Raw genomic sequence first — 18,113 nt, forward strand, 5'->3', positions numbered from 1 at the left:
TGTCGAGGGTAATGTCTCCTGCTGTGTTTTATAGTCGAGGTGCAAGCAACCGAATCAAGAATAATGAGTACAAAAGGTAACAAGGCAAGCAAACAGAGATCCGGCTACCACTGGACTGAGCAAACAAGCCCACAAGCAGAGTGGATATACTGGGAGGTATTGACTTGCCTTGACTAAGAATAGAAAACAAAGTGAGGAGCTTTTACAGAAGCACTGGGGACATCATGAGGGCACAACAAGAACAACAGTAAAACTCAAAAAAGCATCACAGCCTCTTGGCCTCTGCAGTTTTTGATCTTTGTCCACTTTTTTTTTCAGTTATGAAAAGGACTTGAATCCCCAAAACAGGATTTAGAATAACAATCGGTACAAATATGGTGCAATATAAACTACAGTGCTACTATATTGGGTCACATTTTAGACTTTTGTTTTTGTTTAACTCCATAATTATCAACAATTGCTGAACTATCAGGAGAAATGCTTTAGTTTTGATATACTGAATACATTTCAGAGCTTCTATCAGGTAAAAACCATGCAGACTCCTTTAACTACCAGAGATCATCATAATGTTTTACACTTGCTTCTGTGCATATTTACCAAAAACACCAAGACAGTTTTAAGGAAGAAAGTTTTGATGCATTTTCATGGTCCAGTCTGCAATATAAATCTACTGTGGTGCAGCAAATATATAAAAACATTAATTTCAGAAAAATTATGACTCACAATTATGATCTTCTTTCTCTACAAGTTTTTCAAATAAAATGTGAAATGAAGACTCCCCATCCTCTGCATGAATATGGGTCCATTTACACCAAGAATCTGTATGTTTAATCATTAAATGTAAAGATTTATGTTCTGTTTTTGCAGTAGTGTATATGTCCTGCTGAAATCTCTTAACATTTGTCAGCAACCACTGACCATGGGAACAATTCAGTAGTAAATTAGTATATCCGACTATTTGCTAAATGAAAAGGGGAGAAAGAATGTTGCAAGGCTGCCCTCTGCTGGACGCTGTCAGCGGTGCAGAGCAGCTGCATCGACAGGGAGTTCAGAGAATGATGGATTCATACTGGATGTTTTTTTATTTATTTATTTTAAAAAGCCAAAAGCATTTTAAATTTAATCAGTCCAAAGACAAAAGGTGCTCTTGTTTTTGTTCTTTAAAAATAAACTGTAGAGGTTACTTTATTATGTGTTGCTGATTTAGTGAGTTATATAAAAATTGTTGTCTGAAAAACTGCTTGGAAGTTCCTTAAATTTGTGTTATGCATTTTCCAGGCACATAGTCCAGTATTAAAGCACAGTTGAGTAACTATTTGTTACCTTCATTTATTAAAAGTGATGCATTTTTAGATTTGAAATATATTTATATACCAAATAGAAAAGTTGAAGAAATTTAACTTCTTAATTTGATGCCTTGAAATTGTGCCTATAATAAAGAGTTTTCTCTTTCCAACACGGCTTCTTCAACAAGTTGTGTTGTTGAAGAAGTCAACAACACGACACGACATTTTGTCATGGTGCCGTTATTGTCAAAATGGAAGAGAAAAAAAACACATCATCACAACCATACTCATCATATGGTTGTGATGAGTATTACAACCATAATGCCCTAGGGTTGTAATATAACCCTATGGTTGTATGTAACTTTTACCAAAAAACTCATATTTTTTATATATTTTTTGTATAAAACAAATATCTTTACATTAAGCAATTTGGCATAATTTTTTATTAGCAAAATTATTTGGAATGATTGATGCTGAAAGTTATTTTGGAAAAACATCAGGATTATTTCTAGATACAATAATAATAATAATAATAATAATAATAATAATAATAATAATAATAATAATAATAATAATAATAATAATAATAATAATAATAATAAAGTACTGGTGTAATAATAATAAAGTACTGGTTGTAGTTCAATAACTTATTGGTTATTTCATTAATTGTTTATTTTTATCTTACATTTTAAAATTACAAATATTTCCACTCATGTGCTAAATTTGACAAAACAGATGAAAATGTTACAAATACAATATTTTGTATTATTATTATTAGCAGTAGTAATAGTAGTCGTATTATTTAGTAGTAAACAGTTTTTATTAGTTGTAATTACTTACTCAATGACTCATAAATCATTAATAAAACATCAACTGAGGCCGCTGCAATAAAAACAAACAAAAACTCTTTTTCACGTGGTCCTTTATTGTGAAAGGTCCATGCAACCGGAAGTGTCCCAGGCAACCTTCCCAGCTGGGCTCAGACAAAGCGGAGAGGGTGATGGTAGCAGAAGAGGCGCGTCGACCGCCGGAGAGCTGCTGCCGCCGCTACCGCCGCTGACCGGGACTGAGAAGATGTCCGTGGACGAGGTGTACGTGTTCCGGCCCTTCAAGCTGATCGCGCTGCTCTGCGTCTTCCTGGCGCTGTGCCTGGACGTGGTGGCTCTGCTGAGTCCAGCCTGGGTCACCGCCGAGCATTTCTCCCTGTCTCTCTGGGAGTCCTGCTCCCAGTCCGAGGCGCGGCGAGCCGCGGAGGAGGCTGCGTGGAGCTGCTTCTCCACCCTCACGTCTGGTAGGAGGAGGAGGAGGAAGAGGCTTTTGTTTGTTGTTTGTTTCTGCTGGGTTATTTTACAGAGGTTGTTGTCTTTAGTTTTCTGGAATGACTTGGAGCTTCTGGTGCTGAACACTCCTAATATAATCAGATTTTTTTTGGCGCAAAAAGCTTCTAAAAATAGAGAGCAAGACCTGAATGATGTTGTTTGATGGGAAAAGGTGTGAAGTCTTTACTGCTGCTCATTTAGGAAGCCACTTGGTGTTCTTTTGATCAAAAATACCACAAATCAGGAAGGTTATTTACTAAATAATTTGCTAATCTCACCTTGAAAAAGATGCACCTGTGACAAAATCCCTGTCTTCTTATTGGTGTAGTTTTAAGAAATCTTTCAGTGTTTGGTAACACTGAAAGATCTTAACTCAAATAGCATCTCTAAGAAATATACTGCTTTCTATTATTATTATGCTTTCTAAAAGCTCCTTTTGCCAGGTAAAATTTGCTTTATTTACTTTTAGGAAGAGACAGTAAAGGTTGAACTGAACTTTTGGTTCATGTATTTCAAATCTTGATGGTTGGACATTGTTTTTCTGTAATTTTAGTTTGTGTTTTAGGGAAATGTTCAGTGAAAGGATGAACTGTGACTGGTTTCTGCAGATATGTTTTTAAAAGCTGAGTTGTCCACATCAAATTTAGTCAATATCTCTTTCCAAAAAGTGCAGATATGTCTGTCTTTCTCAAACTATTTAAATTAGAAGCACAGGCAACATTTAAAACGGCCAAACTAAGAAAAGGATTTGAAGTTGACGTAAATTGTATTCAGCATCATATGTTAGCAACTAGCATTGCTGGCTTTAGCAGCTGTTGCTGTCTTGGTGTGGACTCCCTAGAGAATATTTTAAATCTAAAAGTTTTCCACCGTTAAGTAAATCAAGCGTGGCCCATAACACTCATTGTGTTTTGTTTTATTTTGTTTTGCAGCCACAGATTAGAGCTGACGACCCAATGTACTAGCTGATTTGACATTGAATTCCTTAAAGAAAACTCCACCGTAAACATCTCTGGCACATTAAACTCCAACCACCAGAAGGATTTAACGTGGTTTAAATTGTCACGTTCCACATCCTCCTCCTTTCTGGCTTCAGAGGGGCCAAACCTGGACTTGCTAAGTCAACATCCAGCACCAGTTTATCTCACAATCCTCTCCAGAAACAAACAGGGACCTGCAGCCTGTGGAATGTGTTGGGGTGAATAGGAGGCGGGCCCACTGCTTTGAGCTCATTAAAACAACAGTGGAGTGGGGCGTGTGGGGGTCAAAGGTGGAGATCTGCAAAAGGCAACAAAGGGCGATCATCCACATGTCCTCATGCTCTCCCAAAGGTTCGTTGACTTATTTGATTTTGGAGTGACATCATTGTCCCAAAGAAAATCACATGCAGGTGACTGGATTGATTAAAAACAATGTTAGAGAAGAAGCATACTTGTAATGTGAGAACATTGTTTCTCTGTGTGTCAGAGCAAATATGTAACCACATAATGGAATAAAGATGGTGAGAAAAATATCTTCTGGAGTTTCAGCAAACTACGTTCAGAGAGCAGTGATAAAATGTTTCTTTGGAGGACAAGAGGGGGATGTAAAAACAACTCGACTTATCCTTTTATGGTTTGGGTCAGAGCTCAAGGCTTGGTTAGATTGTTATGGTCCAGTCTTAAAAAAAAGAAGAAAAATAGGGTAAACGTGCAGTTTTATCCGCCTGCGGTTGTGGAGGTATTCTCAGGAAAAATATGTTACGATGGAAAGAATGTCTGAGTTTTACTTTTCTGAAAGGAGCAGCAGCAGTTTGCTTGGAGTTAGACTATTGACATTTTGTTTTACAAGTCACCAAGGATGACTGTAAAAAGGGATTTGCCAACACTAGAGCACCAAAATCTCCAAGTAGAACGTCCTATACTTGTTGATTTCCACGTGATAGCTGCAGTTGTGCTACGTTTGTGAAACTTTCCCACGTTCACTCCTTCAGAGCCTTCTTAAAAGATACGATTCTTCTTGTTCACCAGCCCATACACAATCCTCCACAGGTTCAAAGCTAAAGAAGCTTTAGCAAACTTTTGGATTTTTCACATTCCTGCTAGAGGAAACATTTGGACTCAACCTGGTTGTATGAAGAACAGCAGTGGAGAGATTTCTGCTACATTCGGTTCTCGAAGCCTAAAGGCACTGTTGTTCCTTCAAAACTTGCATTAAAAGTATGTCATTATTTACCAAATGACACTTCATGACAACAGTCATAAGCATTCATGAAGACTCCTTCATGTTCATGTCAGGTTTTGTCATGCTAAGGACATATCAGTGTGCATAAGACGCACCCAAAAGGTAAAATGTTACCCAACATCCTGGTTTTCCTAATATTTTAATTGCATGTAAGTAAAATGTTGAGACCCCAATATCAGTTACCTTCTCTCTACAGTAATGCGTACATTGTTTTTGCGGCTTGTTACTCGTGTTCCTGATTCTCTCCTGCAGGCTTGAGTCTGTTCTGCTCTGTTCGGTTCTCTGTGTAGGATTAGCACTTCCTTTGTGCTGTTTGACACAACGCTTCAATTCAGCCGCGTTGCGCTCTGAATCAGGTGTTTTGTTGTCAGAGTGGGATGCTCCTCTCTAACCTGCCTGTGTCCTGTCCTGCAGACTGGCAGATCGCCACCCTGGTGCTCCTGGGGGCCGGCGCCATCGCGACTCTGGTGGCATTTCTGGTGGCCCTCATTTCCCTCTGCTGGGGTACGAAGAGGCAGCACTACCGCATTGTGGCGATGTTCCTCTTCACTGCAGGTGGGCCGGCCTTTACGGCTCTCTTTGAGCGAGCGCATTTGGGGATGGAAGGGACAACTGATTTGCATTCACCACAATAGTTTCTGTGCTTCCACGTTTTTCTTTTCTATGCTCCCATTAAACAGAGGCGATGCAGAAATGGAAAAAAAGAAAACCATCAGAATGAGGTTTGGTGGTTGAGCTCATATTTTTGTGAGGTTCAGTCTGGAGAGTTGCTGCCGCTGCTTGAGCCAAGAAACGGCAGCCGCAGAATTTCCAACCCTACCAGCTAAAGTAAAGGGGTGGGGGAGCCATTAGAGACAGCTCACCCAGCATTGCCTCATACGATGGAGTCCTGCTTTGTGGAAAGATCTTTTGGGCCAAACCAAACTCTGTAGCGGAGGATCTAAATCTGAAACGTGTAATTAGGAAGAATCATGAAGACACATTCTTCCATGAAGACTATAGAGACTGTAATAACTGAGTCATAACTCAAGCCTCATTTAGCTTAGCAGTAGTGAAACCCTAACCACTCACTATCACAGCACGTTACTCACACTGACTTCAAGCAGTGGCAACTTCCAAAATAAAGTCAAATTAAATAAGAAACAGATGTCCAGCACACTACAAATAAACCTAATCAGTTTCAGAGTGTCAAGAAAACTTTATGCTTCTCAGCATGGAAACTTTATGACACGTTTATTATGTGCTAAATTAAGTCCAGGGTCAAAAGGCTTTTAATTCCCCATTTGTACGCTGCAAAAACACAAAATCTTACCAAATAGTTTCTAGTGCAAATATCTTCGTAAACCTGAAATAAGGCAAAACTAACTTACAAGTTACTTTCTATCAAAACATAGAGACTTGTTTTAGGTGAATAATTTCATAATATTGATGAAAAAGTGCTTGTTTTATTGGCAGAAAAATTCACTTATAACATGGGAAGAATGTCGTCTTCTAAGTGAAATAATTGTGTTTTTGCATTGTATGAGGATAAAATACACAAAAGTTGGAACTCTCTGGAAAATTGGTCAAAATATGCAAAATTGAACTTTTTCACTAGATAAATCCCTAATTTCCTTAACTTTGGGAGATCGGTGATGAGTGATCTACATACATTTGTTGGCCGGAAAGTTCAACTTTGGTCTCCCGAAGCTCTTTCTTCTACATGTTTGTTGTGTCTCCTTCATTTAAAATTGATAACTGCAAATAAAACTTCTTTCAATGATGGCTTTCCTTTGACAACCAATTCATCTATCTGAGCTGCAGATCTCTTCTAAAGCAACCGTGGGATAAGCCTGTTAGATTAGGTAAGCGGTTCATACCCAACAGCAGCATACTCTTTCCATTTTCAGATAACGTTAAGGTTCTTTGCAAGCTTTTCTAAGGTTGGGATGTTGTTTTATATCCTAGCCCTGCTTCAAACGTCCCCTTAAGCTTCCTGTTTTGTTCCCTGGTCTTTATGATGCCATTTAGTCACTAATGTTCTCTAGCAAACCTCTCAGGCCTTCACACAACAGCTGGATTTAGAGTGAGATTAAATTACACGCATGCTGTGGTGGAACGTCATTTTATTTATGGGTATCTGATTAAAGGCGGCTGAATATAAGTGGAGGCCCGACTTCTCAGATTTTTATTTGTTGAAAATGTTTCTGTTCTTTTAATTACGAGTGTGAAGGCGGTGACAAGACTTTTGTTAAACGTCCGCTTGAGCTTCCTGCCTTCTGCCATGGTCTTTATGTTACAAACATAAACCATTTTTCAGCTTTCCACCATGAATACAGAGACATCACAGCTTTATCCACTTCGTTTGATGATAAATTTCCCAAATTCTTGGCAATTTTACACATACAACATTAATCCAAGGTTGTTTATTGACCTGTTAACACTTAGCCTAATTAGCGAGCCGGACCGAAGGGGGCATCCTGACCCGGCTGTTTGTCTTTCAAAACTCCAGTTTGTACAAAACCTGCAGAAAAATTCAAACTGACATAATTAGTCAAAGTTTTGAAAATCAAATGGGTGTCTTTGACTTTACTATGAAAACATTTGGTCATTGAACTTTCACAGGGATCTGAGCTCAAACGCTGAGATCAAATTTCTGAAGTCTGCTGTTCTGGGCTTTTGGGCCACATAGTTCACATATTACAACACAAGTCTGTAGTGAACCGCTGTGGATCCTGAGCTCAGGCCATCACTCATCAGAAACATTTGGCGCAGTTTGAAATGAACTACAACTGAGAAGAAACACGATCAGCATAAATATGGAGGGGAAAAAAAAGCTTTTGCTGCCTGAAATAGCTTGGTCTCCTTTTGATCAACCACAATTAATGGTGTGTTTGCAAAGGCATCACAAGAAGTACCCGGCGGCCATCACGGAGAGTAAACAATGGCCGCAACCGTGGCAACACATGCAGGAAATTCATTCAAACAAGAAGGGGCGGTTTCTGGATCAATGAAATCTAATTGATGGACTAGACCCATCACTGATGCTAGTTAATGAGCGCTTAGGCTGCCAGGCATCTCTTACAACAAGTTACTGCTTTTTCTAGTAAAACGCAAAACCACTTCAGTTGGGTCATGTTTGGGAAAACATGGTTGTTGTTACTGGCAAAGGAAGAATTTCTGTTTGTTCTTTTTCACGATTAGTTTGTGCTAATGGCCACCGGCTTCGAATTGATGAAATAAAATTTGTCACGGCTCGGAAATTTTATTTTTATTTACGTTGTTGCTCCAAAAGCAGTGGATGGTGAGGAATTTAGGAAAAGGTACCAAAGTTCACAAATTGTGTTTTAAATAGTTTACGTTTAGTCTAAATGTAGACGACACAACTACAGTGGAAGTGTGGAGATTAACCCGTATTCACTTCTCAGAATGACCTAGTCAAAGTCCAGACTTCAATCAAATTGAAATCCTGTGGCAAGACTTGCAGATTGTTTTTTGTTGTTGTTTTATGATCCAATTATCTATTTTGCAAAAATGATAAATCATGCAGATGGAAATTATTGAGCTTGTTCTAATATATTATGCAATTATTTGATTTATTATTTATTATTTATTGTTTATTGCGATGGGCCTGGTTGCAACTTGACAAAATGTGAAAGTAGATAACAGACTTTCTCAAGCCTCTGTAAAACGGAGCAAAATGTAACTTTCTAACACTGAATGGCATTGAAAAGGAAGCTTTGTATTGTTCTCTCTGTGCAAACAGCTGCCACAAAGGAGCACTGTAGTCCTGTCAGTGGCTGAGGCTCTCCCTGTTATACATTTACTGCCAAGCGTGGGAATGCCGTGTTATTCCTTCCTGTGTGTAATTGCCTTAAGAGCCTGGAGAGAAAATGTCTCCATACAGACTCAGGAGTCCTCAGCAGAGCAGAGCAGAAGGGCTGGATTGTTAAAAGCCTCTTGGCAGGAGGACTGTGACTCTCTGGTATTTATTTTCTTTCCAGAAATATGACCTCAGCTCACTCTGCCGGGCCTCAGCGAACACGGCCCGGGTCTCCACTGCGTCTTGTAGGAAGGAAAGGTGGAAACACCTTTAAAGTCCTCAAGAGTCGCCCAGCATGCGTGCAAAGGAGCGAGCGCAGTGTGAATTATTTTGCGTCCGAATGGTGGGGAGGAAAGGATGATTCATGACGTTACAGCAAAAGCCTTCGCCCATATGTGAGGCGGAGATTAAGAGAATAACGGCTGATGTTTGCGACTCTTCACACTTCCTTGCGTGAACAAGCCTTATGTTGTGGGTGCCAACATCTGCTCTAAATGTCTGTCGCTGTCGGGGAGAAGCCACTTCAAGCAGAAACAGAATCCACCGTCTTTAGAAAAACCTTTTTATCTGTGAAGTTGTAAGGTATGCGTAGTAATAATTCACAACACACCAAACTAATTTAAGGCCTTTTTTGCTTTGTGACTTTCAAGTATTGGCATCTTTCTTCACATTAGAGCCATTTTTTTATTGGGTTTTTAGATAAACCAAGATGAAGCTTTGCATATTAGTGAAGTAGAAAGGAATTGATTCATGATGGCTTTTGGTTTCATTCTTACCATGTATGAAAATCTGATTTCTTTTAACCTGAAATAAAACCAACCATAACCAGCTGCCATTAGAAGTACTATTTACACCTGTATACAATAATCCTACAATTGCAAACAAATGTATAAATTGTAGGTTTGTTTGAAATCATTGGCAGACAAAATGAATCATGGAGCTGCAGTTTTTAAAACTATAAGAAAATCATGACTATACCCTTGATATTTTACGGGTTAATATTTGCACTTTTATTCATTTTTTTATTATTAAATTAATTTTACAGCAGAGTACAAGATACGTGGTAAAAGTAGATTACATTAATGAATGAATATATAGGACCGTGTGTGAAATTTATGGTTTTAAATATGGAGACAAACAACTGTAGCTGCAGCAAAAGAATAATCTACACAGTATTGAATCGTGGCGATAAATCCAATAATTCAGGCCGCACTATTCAGCATTGCTTTATTTATATATGTATAATGCAGAAAAGCAAGGATTGTTTTTTTTTATTCACTCAATAGGCATGTTTATGAATTTGAAATGACAAAAAGTAAAAGAACAATAGACTTAAGCCGAAGTAAATATTTAGTACGTCAGAATATGATCATTTCAAGCATCAGAACAAATAAATTAATAATCATTAATCAATAATCAGTCATTGTGTAAACATGTTATGTTCAGTTTATTTTTGAAAAAACATCTCACTGGTTTTATCCATCAGGTCTTGTTTATAGTCAAACCATCAACTTTTAATCATCATTTCAGCCTGGAAGCTGTTTCATGTTCAGCTTCATTAATATCACATTATCTTCTTTAAACCAAGAACTGTTTACACTGAATGTCTTCCCACTGATAACGGCGCAAACATGTTACAGACCGTTAGTTTGTAAAATGGGAGGAAAAAAGAACTTCAAAAAAGAGAATTAATCCAGAAGCAATGTTAGATTTTGAATTTGGAGAAAAATCTCCAAATTATTTCTGCTTCTCTAAGGCAGAGAGAAAGAAAAACTATCAAAATAACTCGAAAAATATCTGAATAAACTAAGTGAAAGACTTCAGTGAAACAATAAAAGAAAAGTGGAGCACATATTCTAGATTGAGTATGGTAATGGTTGCTGCCATCAATCATGGCCAATGGAGCAGAAAATTGACCAATTTTGCTCACAAGCTTATTTTTGTAATTTTTTTATGCTGTTTGCAGAGCACTTTAGGAAAGATTTTCCCTATTTTAAACCACATATGTGGGAACTCTACAATGCGTTGAACAACCATTGGTTTTTTTTCATGTTTTCCTCTAATACACTTTGTACAGTATGACTACTAATCTATGCTTTCATAGATTAGGAATATGCTATTGTTTGCATTTCCCTGTGTACATTACAGGCTTTGACTTTTAGGTTATGAAAGAAATAACAGTGAGTCTCTTTTTTTTCTGGTTAGAAGAGTCAATACCCCAATAACATATATTTTACAGAACAAAAAAACTGAACAGTTGTACGACATTTCAGTTTATGTGAGTAATGTAACGTGGAAGACTGCTGATAAAATCTTTGTTTGTTTATTGAGGAGCATAATCTCATGGCTGTCTTTCTGGTTGTAGTTGTTTTGCAGGCCTGTGCCCTGGTGCTCTACCCAATCAAGTTTATTGACGGAACGGTTCTACAGACCTATCACGAGTTCAACTGGGGCTACGGACTCGGCTGGGGAGCCACCATTTTCATGCTGGGCGGAGGGATACTCTTCTGCCTGCGGACGGACATTTACGAGGATGCCATGTATTAGTGAAATCCCTGCCGCGCTGCTGAAAATGCAAACATAAACCCACAGAAACTTCTTTTTGCGCTGCACAGGGCCTGTACGTCAGCAGAGCCCATGTCTTGTTTCTGCCTCCTGTCTTGCTCTTGCTGTTATTTTTAGACAGGTTGTGAAGGTGCTATTTAGGGCCAGGGCTGTGGGAGTGGATCTCCACCTCCACCCTGCAGTCACACTCAGCTGCCGGTGGCGTTTGGTGGAGGGGGCGAAGTGGCAACACTAAAGCACAGAGTTTTCCGGACTGGCTTGGGCTGCTGGACGTTTCCAGGATGTTTATTGTTAGAAATGACCTGAATGTGCCGGGGCTGACTAATCACCAGGACTGACTGACCTCCACATTTCTTTTTTTTTATTATTTTATTTTTATAGTGTATTTATGGCATAATTCTCTTTCTTTCCAGATATTCAGTGTAAATTTCCCCTCTTAAATTAAAGCATATCTAATAAGTGTAAATTAGACATTTTTTTATAGATGTGTAGCCTCTGAAAAACAGTCACAGTAGTTTGTCCCATAAACTCTACAATACAAATATTTCTATGTGTTTTGTTTGACATATTTTTTTACAAACTGTCATAACTGTACACCACAGAAACAAAAATACAAACCAGTTTGAAGCATAATATTGCATTAACAAAAGGACATTTTCAGTCAGACTCATTTTTTTATGCATTAATAGACAAATCCCTACATTTTAAGAATGTCAACAAAACCAAAAACTGCAGGAGGAAAATCCTGGACCAGAAAACATTTTTAAAGTCTTAATTGTATCATGATTACAGGCCATAGTCTCCCCTTCATCTCTTTTTATTATTATTGTTTTTATCTCGGCTCTCTCTCTCTCTGACTGCTGCCTATGGACTCCTGTTTATCAGAGCTGAAACTAAGACATCAACAGTCCCACAATGCAATGCGGTTTGATGTCTGCGCTCATTCCCATGACTATTTCAGTTAACATCTTAAATGTGGCACTTTAAAAAAAAAAAAAGGTTTGTCCTTCAAATTCTTAAAAGTGTGCAAAGCAGTTCTAAGTTATTATATCTGGTTGCCAGCATGAAGTCCAGGCTGCTAGCTGATGAGTGAAATTCATTGAATCATGCTTCACTACATGACACATTTGACATATGTTTGTAGTTTGAGAGTTTACACAAACTCTCATTTTGTGTATCTTCATCCCTCTGTCTAGTGTAAACTTCCTAACTTTGTTAATACAGGTTCTTTAAAACAAAAAACAAGGAATTGAGATATTTCAGTTGTAACTAAACCAGTGATTGTTTAGCTTCACCTTGGTTCACCTGAAAGCTCTTTACTGGCAGTTCAAGTATAAGGAGCCGTTGCAGCAGGTACATAAATAAAACGAGGCCTTGACTCCGGTGGACGGCTCTGCTGCAGACTAAACAGCCACCGAACCACCATCATTATCTGGAACACATTCCTCAGAGGAAGGCGGAAGCTATTTAAAGAGGCTCCAACGGGGCTGCGAGCTAGCAATGTAGCTACATGGAACATTTTAATGTTCAGTACCTCATTTTACTGCATTTTAACAATTTACTCATAAATTTAGGATGGAAAATTGTTTCTTAAACAGCATTTAACAAAGTCACTGAAAATAAATCCCTTTTTATTGCTGTGCTTTAATAACAATAATAGCAAAATCTAGATTTATTTTATGGTCTAACTGTTGTATTCACAGCCAAATAGACTTTAAATGGAAACTGGAGGAAAATAAACAATATAAAAACAAACAAACAAAAATAACCAAGAAAGAAGTGGCAACAATTTATCCAGAAGTTAATACAAATGAAGCACTATTATTATTATAATTATCATTATTCTTTAAAAAAAAAACAAAGAAAGTATCATCCAAAAACCAGAATATATAGGAAAACAAAAAAAAGCCTAATTTATGATTAGGTGTCCAATAAATGTATACAGGTTAGGTGAGTAGTTTTTGTTGTGACTAATTCATGACATGAGTATTAACACACATCTTTCTTGTTGGAATATATTCTCTTGGATGCTCATTTAGAAGAGAAAATGGGCGTCTGTCATGTATTTATACCCCAAGAGAAAAGAAAAAAATTAGAAAAAGTTACATTCAAAAATAGAAGGGGTGCAACTACAGCCAAGTTTGTATGTTTGTTGTGACATTACTGTATTTCTACCCAAATAATTAAAGATATTTAGTTCAAAAGTTGTATGTTTCTCTCTTTTTTTTTTTTGTGGTGAATAGAAAATTCAGTTTGAATATTTTTGCACATCTTAACCATCGTGGCTGTGATGTGCCAGAAATACATAGACAAGGGAGAAGCTCACAAAATAATTGTAAAAAAAAAAAAAATCCTATTTTCACTAATCAAGTGCATTTTCATTTATGGTGCGATTAAAGATGTTAAAAGTTTAAGGTGGCATTCCTCCCGTGTCTGGTGGAAAAACGGGAAGCATTGTCACACTTGAGCTGGTGAAGGCTGTCTGCAAACTGCTGCAGCTGAAGAGGGATAAACATTTCCCACAGCTGCAGCAGCGTGAAAACCGAACAGCTGCGAAGAGTATTTACACCAGAATCATCAACCCCCAAGGGAGAAAGGAATCGAGATTATTTCACCGTGGAGACTTGATGAAGTTGTGCAGTCCTGTTTTCTGAATGTATGTTCTTATTTATTTATGCAGGGTATCTCATTGAGGTCCAAGCTCTCATTTACAAAGAGAGACCTGAATTAAATTAGCTAAAAACAAGAGTAGGTTTCGTGAGAAGATTTCTCTCTTTGTCTTAAGAAATTTGAGATTTTCAAAGTGGATTGTTTCAGATCCTGCTTTAGTGTTTCACATTAAAGCAGCAGAGAGAGAAAATGTTTTTTTCCCCCAAGTTCTGACCTTTACTAATGGAAAATCAAAGGAGAGCAAATCTTGAAAGTGTGGCCTGTGACTGGGGAGCTTTATAGATAAAAATGTACCAATGCATTACTAAAAAATATAAATTACAGTAAGTGAAAGCCTCATAGCCTGCTGAACTTTACCGCACCATGATTGACAGCATCCATACATATGTAGACAAGCGGAGTGTGCATTTTTATACACATCACAATAATCAAAGCGAGGCAGGAAGGTTGTTAAACAAGATGCTTCCTAGCACTTTAGCTTTCTGGGTCTTAGAAATGTGACCTAAAGGTCAGAGGTGAGGCGTTCTAGGCCATCATAATTCAGCTTTTACAAATTGTGACTCCATTCAGTCTATATAGAGCATGATTTAGTTACATTAGTAAAGAACAGTTTGTAAAGTTGAGCATTTTTGACATAGCAGTGATCAAAAACATAAAGCGTCCTCCTACTCCCACATGTAACCTTGTTTATCCTTGAACTATGCACATTCATTATCTGCTGTCGGTTTTCTTTACTTTTAATCAGCAGCAGAGGCTGTAAAATGCATCATCTCACTGCCGAGATCCGTCTTAAAGGTCAGTGGTGGGAATGCCTGCAGGCTTTCACCCTCAGGTTTCTGCCCACACAGATGCTCCAACTTTCTGCTTTATCTCTGACAATAGAAAAGTCATAAGAACAACATGAAATGTCTCGACAGAGACACAGTTTCTGTGTGCTGGTAGAAAAGCGAGTTGCTACATTTCCTGGTGCCCAGACTGTTTTCTAAGTGCACTTAGTGGGTGTTGTGTTTAACAGCAGCCTTTATAATGGTGGTATTCTTCCACCTAGTGGTCAGATGAATGTGATGTCAAGTTGTCTAGCATAAACATACATGCAATGCCACTTTTGGTCAAATGCAGATCGCAATTTATTAAAATTAACAGCTGGTTCTGGGAGAGAAACATTTGTTAATGTTTTCTTTGTTTCTACCTAAGCTTGAAACGGTACTCTGTATTTTGTTTTTGTTTTTTATTGTATCTACTTCTGCTCATTCTGAATATATTTTATTAGATGGTGTTTTCTTTATCAACAGAAAATAAGCAGAACCACTACAGACCAAAGCTTTGATGGCAGATGGTGAATCCTGCAAAATCCTGTTAGTCAGAATTTGAAGGGAGTCTGTCCTGCGGAGATTCGCCTGGCCCCTGGGTGTAGTAACCAGCCAGGCCCTGCACGCTTTCACTCTGCAGGGACAGATTCCAGTTACTGAACCCGGGGGTCAGAGACACATCGGCTCTGACATGCTGTCACCTGAGGGAAAACAATTCATTGCTTTACCCAAACATTTAAAACATTTATGTTAGAATTTTCTGAAAATAAGCACAAAATCTAAAGACCAGACCTGAAGTAGTTCAGCGCCGCTGATCGTCATGAAGATGAGAGTCAGCGAGCTGCAAGGCTGATGAACTGACTGAACAGCAACACCTGGGCTGTACATTACCCTCCTACCAATCTATTATCGACACTGGCTCCGCCAAAATTACACATTAACCCAAATAACTTTACTTGCTTCTCTTCTACTGTCACCACTCTGCAGGCCCCAGGGTCCCATTTAACCTACATGTGTTCTTACTGAGGGCTGTGAATGGTGCAAATCCTGCACTCAAGTAACTTGTGTTATCTCTTTAGGTGCGATAAAATTATCTGAATATCTTGCATAATATTCCACTTTGTCTTACAGCGTCCAGATAAGATGAAGCGCAGTGTGAGCACAATTCTTATCCACAAACTCTTATTACCATTTATCTATGACCATAAATAAATCCAGGCCTAAGCAGAGTTCAGAAGAAAAGGGCAGCGTGAACCTGACAACATTGGTGGGAAGCAGTCAGCTGCCATGGCTGACCTTGAGGATGTCAATGAATGCTGGATCAAACATAGAGCTGTGGTCAACCTGCAGCCAGGTGGTCATTTTCTCAACCACAGAGAGAGAGAGAGAGTATCATGCACCAAGCAGGTTTGTGCTGGATAAGTATTTGAGATGCGTACAGGACAATCTTCTTGAATCATTATAGTCTTTTGTAATCTCCCAGTTTTTCAGAGAGTTCATGACTACTAAGGTTCCCTGGACATTTAGAAAAGAGCAAATATTCCACCACATTTAACAAACAAATTACTGAACATGTTTGAAAAACTCCCGCTGAGTTTAATCTGGCTAACGGACACAAAAGTCCCAGTGGCTTTAATAAACTGGTTAGAGTTTAAACAGATCCTTTCCATGGAGACTTTGTGATTCCACGATGTCTCTCTTTCATCCAGACCCTTAATCTATATTCTTGCACATAATCTGCTTCCTTCAGAAGATATTAAATGTTTTATCTTCCCATGTTTAACCAATACCCTGCCTTTCACACCATGTTTCCTTAGGTCTTGTTTTCTCTCTACTCATCCTGAAAAACATAACTAAAAAGCAGGAAATCAGGAAGCGAAGACGCTTATTTACTCCACTGTGTCTCCAGTGAACTTTCAGTGGATCATCTAATGTGTCCCTATTACACCCTGGAGTTTATTTAACATTTGACAAAAAAAAATCTCATAAAAGCATTAAAATATGAGCAAGTTTCACAAGGCATTGTAAAAGATTTTAAGGTAATTTAATTGAAACTTGTGTCCTTGATCCAACATATTTGAAACAAATAGCTCAACTAAAGCTAAAGACTAAATACTGAAGTTTCTTGAAGCAGACGCATTTAAACGTTGAAGGATATTCTGGCTACCTTAAAGTCTGCAACTGTGTGACTCGTACCAACTAATATGAACACGCCGATAAAACAGAGAACAATTATGGGTTGTATTTATCTTGGGAAAACAGTGTCTTCAGTCAGAGATCCGCCTTGCCAAAAGCCGTCACCATCTACAAAACCTTTTTGAATAATTTGAATTAATTTGATTTTATTGATCCCAAATTTCTTTTGTTTCCTTTGTGATCAATAAAGTGTTTTTTGATTTAATTGAATTAGTGAGTAAGTTACAAATCCATTTCTAATAAAACTAACGCATTTTAGGTTGCTTAAAATGCTCCTAATAAATCTTAGGAAGGCATCCTTTTATGATTACAGCAAACAAAACAGAAATAGGTTTTTCTATTTCCTTTCAATTATTTGACCAATCAATCTTTTTTTATTAAGTTTTATCAGTTTAAATTTATATTATTCTGAGTTAGATCATGAAATATTACTCCTCATGTTATGCTTTTAATTTTACATGATTCAAATTTTCCTTCTAGCAACAGAAGTGCAATACTGGTATTTGGCCAGCAGATGTCGCCCTTGATACACGGTCCCTGGAGTAAATTTACCTTATTATAATAATATTAAGTTATTATAATGTGGTCATAAATGTGCATCAGCAGCAAACACTCATTGAGGATGTAACTAACAGAGCTGGGCGTCATTTCCGGCCTTTCTGGATCATTTCTCTCACCATGATTAATTGACTTTGTGACCCTTCTAAGACTGATGTCGACGACTCTTCCTCTTCTTTTTTTCAATTTCTTATTTCTGTATTTACTTTGGTTATCTTTGTAAGACATTAAAATCTGACAAAAACAAAAAAAAAGTCTAGGATAAAATTATGAACAAATCTGCAGATTATTTGTGATGACAGGTAAAATGCAAAAGATATAAAAATCAGACCATATTTAATCAAAGTTAATTGGAATGAGTTTGAAATATTATTTTAAGACGCAATAAAAAGCATAAATCTTCTGACAACCTTTTCTGTAAGCCTTTTCTGACACATAAAACTCTAAACATTCATGAGAACATTAATAAAATCTGCATAGTTGTGCAATGAAATAAAATAAAGCAAAATTGCAGCAGTCAGGGAATGTGGTAGCTGAGTTTTTTTTTTTTTGTCCTTTAAATATACATTTTTTTTTATATAAAAAAACCCCCAGAATATTCCTCTTTCACTAAAAGTGTGGAGTGTTTTTGTTTATTTTGGTTTTCTTCATCATGCAGTCATGCAGTATGAGCTACTGAAAGATA

General features: G+C 37.7%; 1 protein-coding gene across 1 annotated transcript; it reads left to right on the forward strand.

Annotated features, from left to right (window-relative positions):
• The first annotated feature begins 2,247 nt into the window (after positions 1 to 2,247).
• Positions 2,248 to 13,402, forward strand: LOC129368710 (transmembrane protein 47-like). Its single transcript, XM_055043802.1, has 3 exons — positions 2,248 to 2,577; positions 5,243 to 5,383; positions 10,996 to 13,402. The coding sequence occupies exons 1-3, from the start codon at positions 2,361 to 2,363 to the stop codon at positions 11,175 to 11,177; spliced, it is 540 nt and encodes a 179-aa protein (XP_054899777.1). The 5' UTR covers positions 2,248 to 2,360; the 3' UTR covers positions 11,178 to 13,402.
• The last annotated feature ends 4,711 nt before the right edge of the window (positions 13,403 to 18,113 follow it).

Source organism: Poeciliopsis prolifica, unplaced genomic scaffold, assembly GCF_027474105.1.
Source record: "Poeciliopsis prolifica strain line A6 unplaced genomic scaffold, Auburn_PproV2 SCAFFOLD019, whole genome shotgun sequence".
NCBI classification, from domain to species: domain Eukaryota; kingdom Metazoa; phylum Chordata; class Actinopteri; order Cyprinodontiformes; family Poeciliidae; genus Poeciliopsis; species Poeciliopsis prolifica.